This window comes from Sceloporus undulatus, chromosome 8 (genome assembly GCF_019175285.1).
Source record: "Sceloporus undulatus isolate JIND9_A2432 ecotype Alabama chromosome 8, SceUnd_v1.1, whole genome shotgun sequence".
NCBI classification, from domain to species: domain Eukaryota; kingdom Metazoa; phylum Chordata; class Lepidosauria; order Squamata; family Phrynosomatidae; genus Sceloporus; species Sceloporus undulatus.
In genome coordinates this window covers 18,788,854-18,800,089 of record NC_056529.1, presented here as the reverse complement: position 1 = coordinate 18,800,089, position 11,236 = coordinate 18,788,854, and the positions used below count along the sequence as shown (strand labels likewise).

Sequence of the window (11,236 nt, the reverse complement as noted above, 5' to 3'; positions counted from 1 at the left end):
TTGGTCCATCCCTCCCTGCAGAAAAACCTCGCAGATCGCCACAACTTACCACACATTATGGCTGGAATCCTATTGATACCTTATGCATGCATTAAGTTCCTTTGCAGAAGTAGTTAGACTGTTTTGTCTGTTGCAGAACTGCTGCATTCAGTTGAAGTTTGCACAGGGTTGAATTTCACAGGTAATGCCATTGGTGCATTGCGTATAGTTGCACATTGTGCCTCAAGGTCCATGCACAGTTTGTGCCGCCGGTTGCACCTTTGGTGGCATGGCTCTGTTTGCACAGCCATTGCAGCTCAGGGTATGTGTGTGCGGCAGAATGGCTGTGTAGCTCCACATGCAGAGATTTACACTGTGTAAACTTTGGGGAGGATTGTGGCCCTTGTCTCTAACTTCCAGAACTCAGCGCTTTAAAGAAAGCTATTGCTAGGGGGAATGGGAAATGAAAAACCGAAATCCACCTCCGCTTGATGCCTCGAAAGCACAGTGAGATCGTGAACAATATTGTGCACTTGGGTTGGTCCAATAAAGGTGTCACTGTTTTGTGGATTCTGGATGTTATTGTCTGAGGTGTTAAAGGAGCTAAGGAGGAATATGCATCATGCATCAGCCACCTTCTCTGGCATCATGTCCTGGGAGGAACATGGGTCTCCCCCCTCGCACCAGGCTGCTGTTGAATTGCGGGTATGCTCCCTGCAGTTTGCTCTAAAGGATCAAGCCTGGAGGATGCTGGAAAGAGAAAAACAGAGAAAGGATTATTGCTGAGCCCTTCCTCCCTTCCCTCTCCTCCTCTCCTTCTGTCAGGACCACACTGGCAGCTCTCAAGGGAACCAAAGCAGTGAGCCAGGGAAGAACAAGAAGAAGAAAGGATATTTCCTTCCTCTCTTATTAGTTGCCTCCCAGGTCTTTGAAAGGCTCTGCTGGGGGGCAGAGCAAGCACAAAAAGGCTGGAGAGGCAAAGGGGAAAGGATGGGCAGCAGATGCCTTTGGAAAGCTAGTGATGATTTCCATGGAATTGGTCAGACAAATGCCCACCGCTGCTTCCCGGAGACCCTGTCCAGATATCCATCATTTCTCACCATGCGCTCTGCACTTGCCGGAGAGACCACACACCTGGACACAGCCTGTGTTTAGTGCGGTAAGTAACTTTGCAAAAGTTTCATTTGGGATTTGGGCAGCAGGTTGCAAGAGAGGCACTAAGCAATGGGGAAGCACTTTTTCAAAGGAAGATTGTTCCCCTTCCAAACCCTAAAAAGAGGTTCAGACAGTCACAGGGGAAACGGAATGTAGGTGTCGTTCTGTCATAAGATTTTCTTTTCACGATCTGTCATAAGATTTTAATGTTGCAAAGTGCAGTCCAGGCAGCATTAAGGCTTGGAAAATCATCGTGATCTCCCAGCTTAAGCAACCTGCTGTGCGGCATTTGCAATTAACAGTGATATGCTTTACAGAGTTGTTGAAATATAATAGATGGGGAACAATGTAAACCCATAGAAAACTCTACAATGCTGCTGTTCCTTTGGTGGCGGTGAATGCCAAATGAATGGGAGGACAGGGAGTATATGCTTGCTTCTAATTTTCTCCACCGTTTATTATTATTCTTAAAATTAATAGCATCTCAGCAACTTTTAAACTTCCATTTCCTTTCGTTCCTCTCCCCCTTCCCACCTTTTTGGGGCTGAATGTGGAATTCATGTGGAATTTGGGGTGAACATGGAATTCATTGAAGAACGCCCAAGACCATCCTGCCAGTCTCTCATCAACCTCATAATTTGGTCTTGATTGACGAATTCCTTGATATGATATTGCTGTTTATTTATGTACATTTTGTTGATTTAAAAATAGCATCCTTCTCCTTCTCCTTACCACCGCCACCACCTTCATCACCATCTCATTATCCTCATAATAAAAGTATAAGCATCATCTAACTAAGGGCAGGCGATCCAAGGACCAGCTTCTCATAAGAGAAACAAACTACCCTGGCATTAATTAATCCTCAAGAGTCTCCTAGGAATGAGGCACTTTATTACTGGAATGCTATCTCCAAACCCCCCAAAAAAAAATATTGATTTGTCGCAGATTCAAGACAGGCAAAAGTAAATCCTCCACAGACAAACAGAATTAAAGTATTGAATTTGTGATCACTGAATCTAGGAGTGATTGGGGAGGGGAAGTACCCTAGATAATTTTGTTTAAAAGGATTAGGTACATTCAGGATGGTGAGGGTTGCAATCCTACATGTTTCTAAGTCAGGATGCATAGGGTTGCTCAGTCCATGAGTGGGTTTTTTTAGATATGTAACTTGCATGCACAGATGGAGTCCAGCTCTGGATACTAGATGATGGGGATAATCAGATGAGGAAGACCATCACCTGCTCATGAACTTCTGGAGGCCTTTGGCTGACCTCTATGGAAGCAGGATATTAGGACAGACTGCTCTTTGGTGTGATCCAGCAGAGCTTTAAAAACTTTAATTCTTCTGCTCTCACTAAAGGAGCGGCTTCTTCGTGGGTGTCACAGAGCAACAACTCCAATATATAAGTAGTTTTAAAGGCTATAAACCTGGTTCCCCCTGCAACGAGCTTTGAAACGAGAGGCTGGTTATTTCTTTTAATAGCGTGCCTGCAGAAGCATCTGAGGAACATTGCAAACAAAGGGATGTTAAAGAGGGTTGGTAAAATATTTGTTAGGATGGACACATGGAGGCTCTATTTTGCTCTGCTCAGGCTTCTGTCTCATTATGTATGGGTTTTTCTCCCCCGTTCCTGCCCCCCCAGCTAACTTTGCTCTGATGCTGCTCTGGGAGGCCTGGTGACAACCCTCAGAAATGCCTATTCTCTCCGGAGGCAGTGACCATGACTACAGCTATGCTTCCTGCAATTCCTTGAACCATCTGATTCCCATCTCGGTGGTTGAGACACCTTCTGCCAAAGGGCTGCATTACCAAAGGGCCCAGAGGATTTACTGCCCTGATCAGCTCCAAACAGTCGACTTGAAGAGAGAGATTGTGGTCAACGTTGGCGGGATTAAGTATCTGTTGCCTTGGAGCACGTTGGATGAGTTTCCATCATCCAGGCTGAGCAAGCTCAGGTTCTGCAGCAGCTATGAGGAGATCATCCAACTGTGCGATGACTATGATGAAGACACCCACGAATTCTTCTTTGACCGCAGCCCCAGTGCTTTTGGGATGATCGTCAGCTTCTTTGCAGCAGGAAAACTGATGCTCCTTCGTGACATGTGTGCCTTGTCCTTCCGGGATGAGCTGAGATACTGGGGGATTGAGGAGTCCAGCTTGGAGAGTTGTTGTTTCCGAAAGCTCTTTCAGAAGGCCGATGAACTGGCGGAGATGCGCAGAGAGGAAGAGATGGAGATAAACAAGGTAATGTCTTGCATCCTAGAGGAAGAGACCAAAGCTGGTCAGTTTATGACCAAACTGAGAGACATGGTGGAAAACCCACGGTCGGGCCTCCCGGGTAAGATCTTTGCTTGCCTGTCCATCCTCTTTGTGGCAACCACAGCGATAAGCCTTTGTGTCAGCACCATGCCAGACTTAAGAGAAGAAGAAGACAGGGTAAGTAAGTCCTTACTACTGCTAATATTATCATCAACTTTATCAACATTATCATTATCATTGTCATCATCAGTACTACGAATGCCACACATCACACCACACATCACTGCCACAATGTTGTTGTCTACAGCAAACGCTGTGCACATGTCTTTGGCCGAGTTAAAAGTAGTTCCCAATCTTTGGTCCTTCAGATATTTTGGACTTCAGTTCCCAGAATTCCTGTCTGTTGGCCAAGCTAACTGGGGCTCCTGGCAGTTGAAGTCCAAAACACCTACAGAAAGAAAGATGTGTGCACTAGGCCAGTATCATCCTCACTGTTATGACTGCTGCACATCACTTCCACACTGTTCTGCACAGCAAACAATGCACACATGCCTTTGGCCTGGTTCAATAGTTCCCAACCTTAGGTCCTCCAGATGTTTTGACTTCACTTCCCAGAATTCTCAACTGGCCTAGTTCACACATATATTTCCCTTTCTTTGTTCATCTATTTACGGTTGATTTAAAACAACAACAACACTTGAACACATCACATACATTCAGCTCTGTACATGAGAACACAAGGACGGGCATCCTCTTAGTGAATTACGTGCACCTAAGTGCAGCTTACAAAAGTGCAAATCCCTTTCTGGATGGGGCACAGAGGGTTATTCTCTTGCCCTTGAGCTTGATCCAAAAAAAACATCCACTGACCAACAGCTGTCAGCTCCCAAGAGGGGCTGATGTTGTTGATCCTTCTTATCAGAAGGAAAGGGAGGTGATGGTGGGGAGCTAATTCAGACCATGAAGATCTGGCTACCCCCAGAGGAAGGAAGAAGTGGTTGCACTCCATTTGAGAGTGCACCTTCATTTCTTCTCCCCTTCTCCAGCCGAGCCGAGAACGGCTTCTTCTCTATGGTCTGATACCCACTCTCTCCCTCCATTTCCAACTGGGAGTAGACCCTCTTGGTGGCTGCCCCCATGCTTTGAAACTCCTTCCCCAAGAGAGGTTAGACTGGCACCCTTTACTCTCATTCCACAGACAGGTGAAGACTTCTCCATTTCAACAGGACTTTGAGGATTGAGCTTATGAGACTCATCCCACCTAAACAATGTGCTGGACTTTCTATCTGTTATTTTTGTTATGCTGGTCTTTTTAAAAATGGTTTCATTTTAATTTTTTGGGGAGAATTCAATCATCTTTTCAGATTTGTATTTTGAGACTATTTGTTTTTTTTTCATCTGTTGCAAGCCATCTTGAATCCCAAACTGAGAAGGAAAAACACATGAAGATATCACCACCATTACCACCAAACAAATAGGAATATGAACTCTTGGGAACGGACAGTTTCTGGGCAATAGGAGGAGACAGACTTGTGCATGAAGATCTATTAGGATCTCAAGCAAGATGATCTACACTGGAGCAGACCAAAAGTCTGTCCAATCCAGCATTGTTCCCACATGGCCTCAATGAGAAGCCCACAAGTAAAACATGCTTGCAGTAGCACCCTCTGGCTTTTGTTACTCAGCATGTGGTGTCTATGGATATGATGTCTAGAACCCTTTTGGTTAGTCCTAGCTGGAGTAGATCCATTGAAACAACTCCTGAATGGTAGGTCAACATCAAGTTAGATCCATTTGATTCATGGGATCTACTCTAGTTAGAACTAATAAGAGGCTTTATGCCATATGTAGCCATCATGATGACAAGTAGACATCAATATTCTTATCCTCCATGAATTGGTTTAATTCCATTTTAATCCCAATTGGCTAATCCCATTAGCCAAGGTGTGCAATGAATGTGCATGGGAGTGTAACAGTGTGACATCAAGCTCCACCCTAATCTACATGGGATGGTCATAACATCTGATGGCAGCTTCTACTAGGTGAACATCTGTCTGGAAAGAGCATATTCTATTGATAGTTATGAGGGTGATTTTCCAAGGTCCCTGACTGGTTATGACTGCAATTATGAAGAGGATGGTCTTGGGGAAGTATGCTCAGATTGTGTTAAGTGGGCTCATTTTCTTCTCAGACTAGGAAATCATTCCCAGAGAGAAAGAGCTGATGCTAGTCCAAGAGCCTGAAAAGTTACTTTTAAATGTTTCCAGGGGATTTTGTGGCTTTGGATGTTATTTGAAGTGATGTCATATTGAGGAGGGAGCAAGCTTGTTTTCTGCTGCTCAAGAGAACAGGACCCAGAACAATGGATGCAAGCTACAGGAAAAGCGATTCCACCTCAACATTAGGAGGAACTTCCTGAGAGTAAGAGCTGTTCGACAGTGGAGCATACTCCCTTGAAGAGTGGTGGAGTCTCCTTCCTTGGAGGTCTTTAAACAGATGGATGGCCATCTGTTGGGGATACTTTGATTGGGAGTTCCTGCATGGCAGACTGGGGTTGGACTGGATGGCCCCTGGGGTCTCTTCCAACTCTACGATTCTATGATTCTATTGTACTTTTGAAGATAGCAACACTTGGGCAGGTTCATAAGGCACCACAGTATGGCCTGTTACAGTCTGCAAAAATAAAGCTGCTTCGGGTATCTTTGGAGGTATGCTATTTAAATGATGCATGCGTCCTAAGAATCCGGAAGCTGCACCAAAGCTGCACTCCGGTGCTTAGGAATGGAGTGTGGCTTTGGCGCGACTTCCGGACTCTTAGGACCCATGCATCATTTAAATAGCATACCTCCAAAGATACCCGAAACAGCTTTATTTTGGCAGTCTGTAACAGGCCTATCTTACTAGCATCCAATTGCATTATTTCTGCAGTGCAGATGTAGCCTACAGTGCATTATAATAATCCCAATGAGAAATTGTTGAGATTGGGGAGACTGCACTTTTAGTTTAAAATATATATGTTGTTTTTGTATTTTTTGGTAACCTACTTTGTCCCCAAAATGAGACCTGAAATAGCTTACAATTAAAAAGAACAAGACGATTAAAAACACACAAAAAGTGAAAATTAAAATAGAATTATGCATCTTTACTTAAAGTAGTGAGCATGATGGCTAGGAAGAGTTTGAGAGTTATGGTCTACTTGAGTAAGTTTTCCAAGCTCAGAGTAACTCTCACTGAACTCCTACATTCATTAAGGAGTGGCCTTGGCTCTGTGGTTAAGTGTTTGCTTTGCATGTCAAAGGCTCTGGGTTCAATCCATGTCAGCTTTAGATAATGCAGGGAAAGGGCACCAGTCAGTCCTATAGACCAAGGATGAGGTACTTGCAAGAGTTGAGGTGCTGCTGAAAGTAATTCTATTGGACCTCACCATGGATCAGGTTTTCCTGGGCCTAATGGTAGTTGCAGCGCCACCAACATCCAGAAGCCCAAAGGTCACCTATTCAGTATTCAGTTGTTTTGTTGTTGTGTGCCTTCACGTAGTTTCCAATTTAAGGCAACCTTATCATGAGGTTTTCTGATGCTGAGAGATTGTGACTCACCAAAGGTCACATAGAGGGTTGCCATGGCTGAGCAAAGAACTGAACGCTGATCTCCAGAGCTGTAGTCCAATGCTCAAACCCCTACACTATGCTGGTTCTTTTTCTCTTAGGTGCATGCCAATGATCTTGGGTTTAATCCCTGAGAAAATTGTGGTTTATGGATTGAGCAGGGAGGGAATGATGGCGATGCCTTCTAATGCAGTCTATAAGCCACCTGTGAGTCCTGTCATCTCCAGATCAGACTAGGTGATATCTTAGAAAGCTTCTGCCATTCTGTGTAGACAGTAGGAATCTAGGACACTGCGCTGACTCATTGAAACTACAAGAGTATTTTTAGCTGAGTCAGGTTTTGGCAGCTGCACATGTATGGATTTAGCCCCTTCTGAATCACTGACTGGTCAGAGATTTGGGCTAAAATTTTCTATCATGGTCTATCTTACATAACTTTATGCATACTTGATATGTAGCAGACAGTCTAAGGAACCCTGCAAGAGAACTGCGAAAATGCATAACGGGACAGCAGCAAGAGTGTCCTGATGCGCAATGGGGTCTATCGATGTGCACCAGCATTCCCCATCCAGTGCCCAAGTGCCCTGATGTCCATCCTCCCCAATTATGCATTGGTCCCAATGTGCATCATTCACTTTGCTGGCTCTCCTATGTAGTAGTGTAACAGCAAGATCCTCTGTTGAACATGGACTTCTTCACGAGGCAAGATGTTACAAACCAAACAGGAGGGGGAAAAATAATTGGAGATGCAAAAACTTTCAACAAGTATGTTGTGCATTTCGGTTGGGCAATAAAGGTATCACTGATGAATTTTTATGTGGAGATGGTTTGGTCTCCAGTGGGGAAGAACCACTGGCTTTAGAAAAGACCTGTTTACTGGTATGGCTGCTTTGAGAGGCAAGCATGCTTGTGTTGGCTCTGATGCTTGCTGCAGTTTTGCGTTTATATAGCAGGAGATGTAGGGTGAGTGGGTTTACAATGGAGCAGATCATTTTTAACCAGCTTTCTTTCACATGTATAACAGAGAAAAAAACCATCATTTTCTGAAAGGGAAAAGGGCAATAGCCAGGGGTTGGTGCAGTGCTGTGCATTAATTTGTGGAGCGGGACAGCTTTGCTTTTAATCCAAGAGCTTTACCCTCTCTCTGAGCATTTCCACCCACACACAGATATTTCTGGACTGATATCCTCAAATGTATGGGATATTTCAAAATTAGGAAGGGGGAGAAGAAGGGGAAAATAAAATCAAAGCCAAATCATGTCATCAAAACCAGCTCTTTAGTTTTGCACTATCACCAGTTCTCCTTAATTCTTGAGGTGCTGTTATTGTTGTTAAATTTCAGTCAATCTAGGTATCCCTCTTTCTTCCTGGGTGCGCACCTTTACCTGGTGAGATGTCAAGGAGGCTTAGAACAATACCACCAGACATCGGGACTTTAATGAGAGTCTAAGGCCACACTGCAAAATAATGCCACTTTGATTCCACTTTAACTGCCATAGCTGCATCCTAAGGAAAGGTGGGATTTAGAGTTTGGTGAAGCACTAGACTTCTCTGGCTGTGAATTCCAAATGCCTCAGGAAATGACAAATTCCAGGATTTCAAAGGATATACAACTATCAGATAGCTGCACTACAGCTATTGGTGTGTAGTGTGAAGAGAACCCAGTCTTTCTCTGTATGATCTTAATCATATACAGGCAATACAGACTGAGTCTCCTTTATCCAGAATGCTTGGGACCAGAGATATTTTGGATTTTGGATATGTGTGTGTGCGTGTGTGTGTACATACACAAACATACACATGCACACACATAGACACACACAATGAGATAATTTGCAGATGGGGCCCAAATCTAAACACAAAATTCATGTATGTTTCATATACACCTTATACACCTTGCCCAAAGGTAATTTTTTTACAACATGTTTAAAAATAATTGTGTGCATGAAAGTTTGTGGACACTGAACCACCAGAAAGCAAAGGTGCTGCTATCTCAACAACCAATGAAAAAAAGTTTTGGATTTTGGAGCATTTCAGCATTTTGGACAAAGGCAACCACCTGTAATGCTGGAATAAGGCAATAGAGTTGTGATCTAACCAGAAAAAAATGGGCCGCCCTTTCTGGTTTGTAACAAAAATGTAGTGTTCAGAGATGAACAGGTAAAACCTCCTAATCGTATGTAGACAAAACAGTGATGCCCTCTTGCATCTTCAGAAGAGCATGCTGCCATTCAAGGCACATAAGGGGAAGCCAATAAAACAGATGGGGACTTTACTTTGCCCCTCCACTGCATCGCTGCAGAATTGACCAAGCCTTTGTGGTCACAGATGGCTGAACCATCCCATCCAATCCTGCTCTTGTAATCACTGTTTCGAAACATATTGGCAGGCATCCATCCGAAATCTCCACCACCAAAATCTGGGATCACACCGTGTTGCTGTTACAAAACATGCAAAATTCTCCCCCAAATGACTTAGCAGGTCTGGTTGGGTGGATGGGCAAGAGAGAGTCAGGAATGGTGTCCTGCGTTTTAGAAACAAAGTGGAGACAAGTTTATATTTATACAGGTTGGGGGAGGGTGTTTAGGACATTTCGATATGCCCAGTTCAGCATGGCCGTTTCAGCATGGCATATTGAACTGTCCCAGACAAGCTGTTCATAACCTCAACCCTTACCCTAAACCTCTAATCTGGTCAGAGCATCAAGATAATCCCCTTCCTCCAGGACTGACACTGTAACCCTAACCCTAACAGTTTCAATGCATTCATTGCAGACTGAGGATGTGGGCAATGTCAGGATTGTATGCATTTGTTAAAGAGTTCAGGGCAGAAATGAGTCCAATTTAATGCATCTGAGAGCAATTATTTAATTGGGAGGGCAGTTATTGGGACCAGAGGATGATCCCAGCATTGATGTCAATGGCAGAGTTTGGAAAAGTTTCTCCCAGAATCGTTTGCATATGTGCAGCAGGTGCTCTTCTTGGCGGCAACTCTCCTTCTATAGAAATCCTGAAAGATAGGTTGGAGAGTCATCTCTCAGGAGTGCTTTTGTTGTGTATTCCTGCATTGCAGAGGGCACCACTATACGGCTCATGCGGCACTTTTCAGGGTTTTGATTCTGTTGGACTACAGTCATGCCTTACAAGACTACAAGATTTAGGTCACTCTTCTTCTGGGGAACCCAGGGTCACTCAGTGCATATAAATCACCCCCTTTTGTTTTTTGCGGGTTTTTCGGGCTATGTGGCCATGATCTAGAAGAGTTTATTATTGACATTTCACCAGCATCTATGACTGGCATCTTCAGAGGTCCTCCTTTTACTCTTAAGACAGTCCTGAGATGTGACTAGGCTGAGAAAAATGCAGTGGTGGCTAATGATTTCCATTGACTCCACACTGGGGTTGCCTGCTGCAACAGTGTTGAAATAAAGCACCACTTTAACTTCCATGGCTCAATGCTATGAAATTCTGGGATTTCTAGTTTGATGCATCAGTGCTGTCTGACAAAGAAGGCTAACTAATTCACAAAACTACAAAGCCTAGAATTCCATAGCAATGGGCCATGGAAGTTAAAGTGATGTCAAACTGCTTTATTTCTGCAGTGCGGAAACAGCCCATGTGTTGTTCCAGAAGTTAAAGGAGTTATCCAAGGTCCTAAATCAGCAGTTCCCAAACTTTGTTGGGCCGCAACCCCCTTGTGGCTGGAAGTCCCGCCCGGCAGCCCCCCTGATTGGTTGGGAGGCCAGGAAAGGGTAGGACTTCTGGCCACCTACGAGTTCCAGTGGCCTTTACAGCCGGAAGTCCTGCCCATTCCCGGCCTCCCAACCAATTAGGGAGGCCGCTGGCCAGAAGAAGGGGCAGGACATCTGGCTGCAAAGGCTGCTGGAAGCCCCTCCACCTCCTCTTCCTCACCCCTCCTCCTCCATGCCGGCCAGGTCTGCTCTGGCACCGGTGCTGGCACACGCGGGGAAGAGGAGGAGGAGCCGGCCCTGGCCCCATCCTCACACGGTCCCAGTGCCGGCGCCGACCCCTTCAGGGAAGAGGGGAGGGAGGAGGAGGCAGCCCCAAACTGGCGACCCCTGAGAAAGGGTCGATCGACCCCCAGGTTGGGAACCCCTGTCCTAAATGAACTGGAGAATAAAAGTTTGGCACCTTGGACAGTTCCTTCAGGGTTTGATGAAATCATCATCATCATCATCATCATCATCATCATCATCATCATCATCATCATCATCATC

At 44.8% G+C, this 11,236-nt stretch overlaps 1 protein-coding gene across 1 annotated transcript in view; it reads left to right on the top strand.

Moving 5' to 3' along the window:
* Positions 1–709: 709 nt before the first annotated feature.
* The window catches only part of KCNG4 (potassium voltage-gated channel modifier subfamily G member 4), an 18,807-nt gene continuing 8,280 nt past the window's right edge, over positions 710–11,236 (top strand). The window contains exons 1-2 of the mRNA XM_042438043.1: positions 710–1,138; positions 2,778–3,571. Coding sequence (XP_042293977.1) covers positions 2,828–3,571 — 744 coding nt within the window. The 5' untranslated portion in view covers positions 710–1,138; positions 2,778–2,827. The remainder of the gene's footprint in view (positions 1,139–2,777; positions 3,572–11,236) is intronic.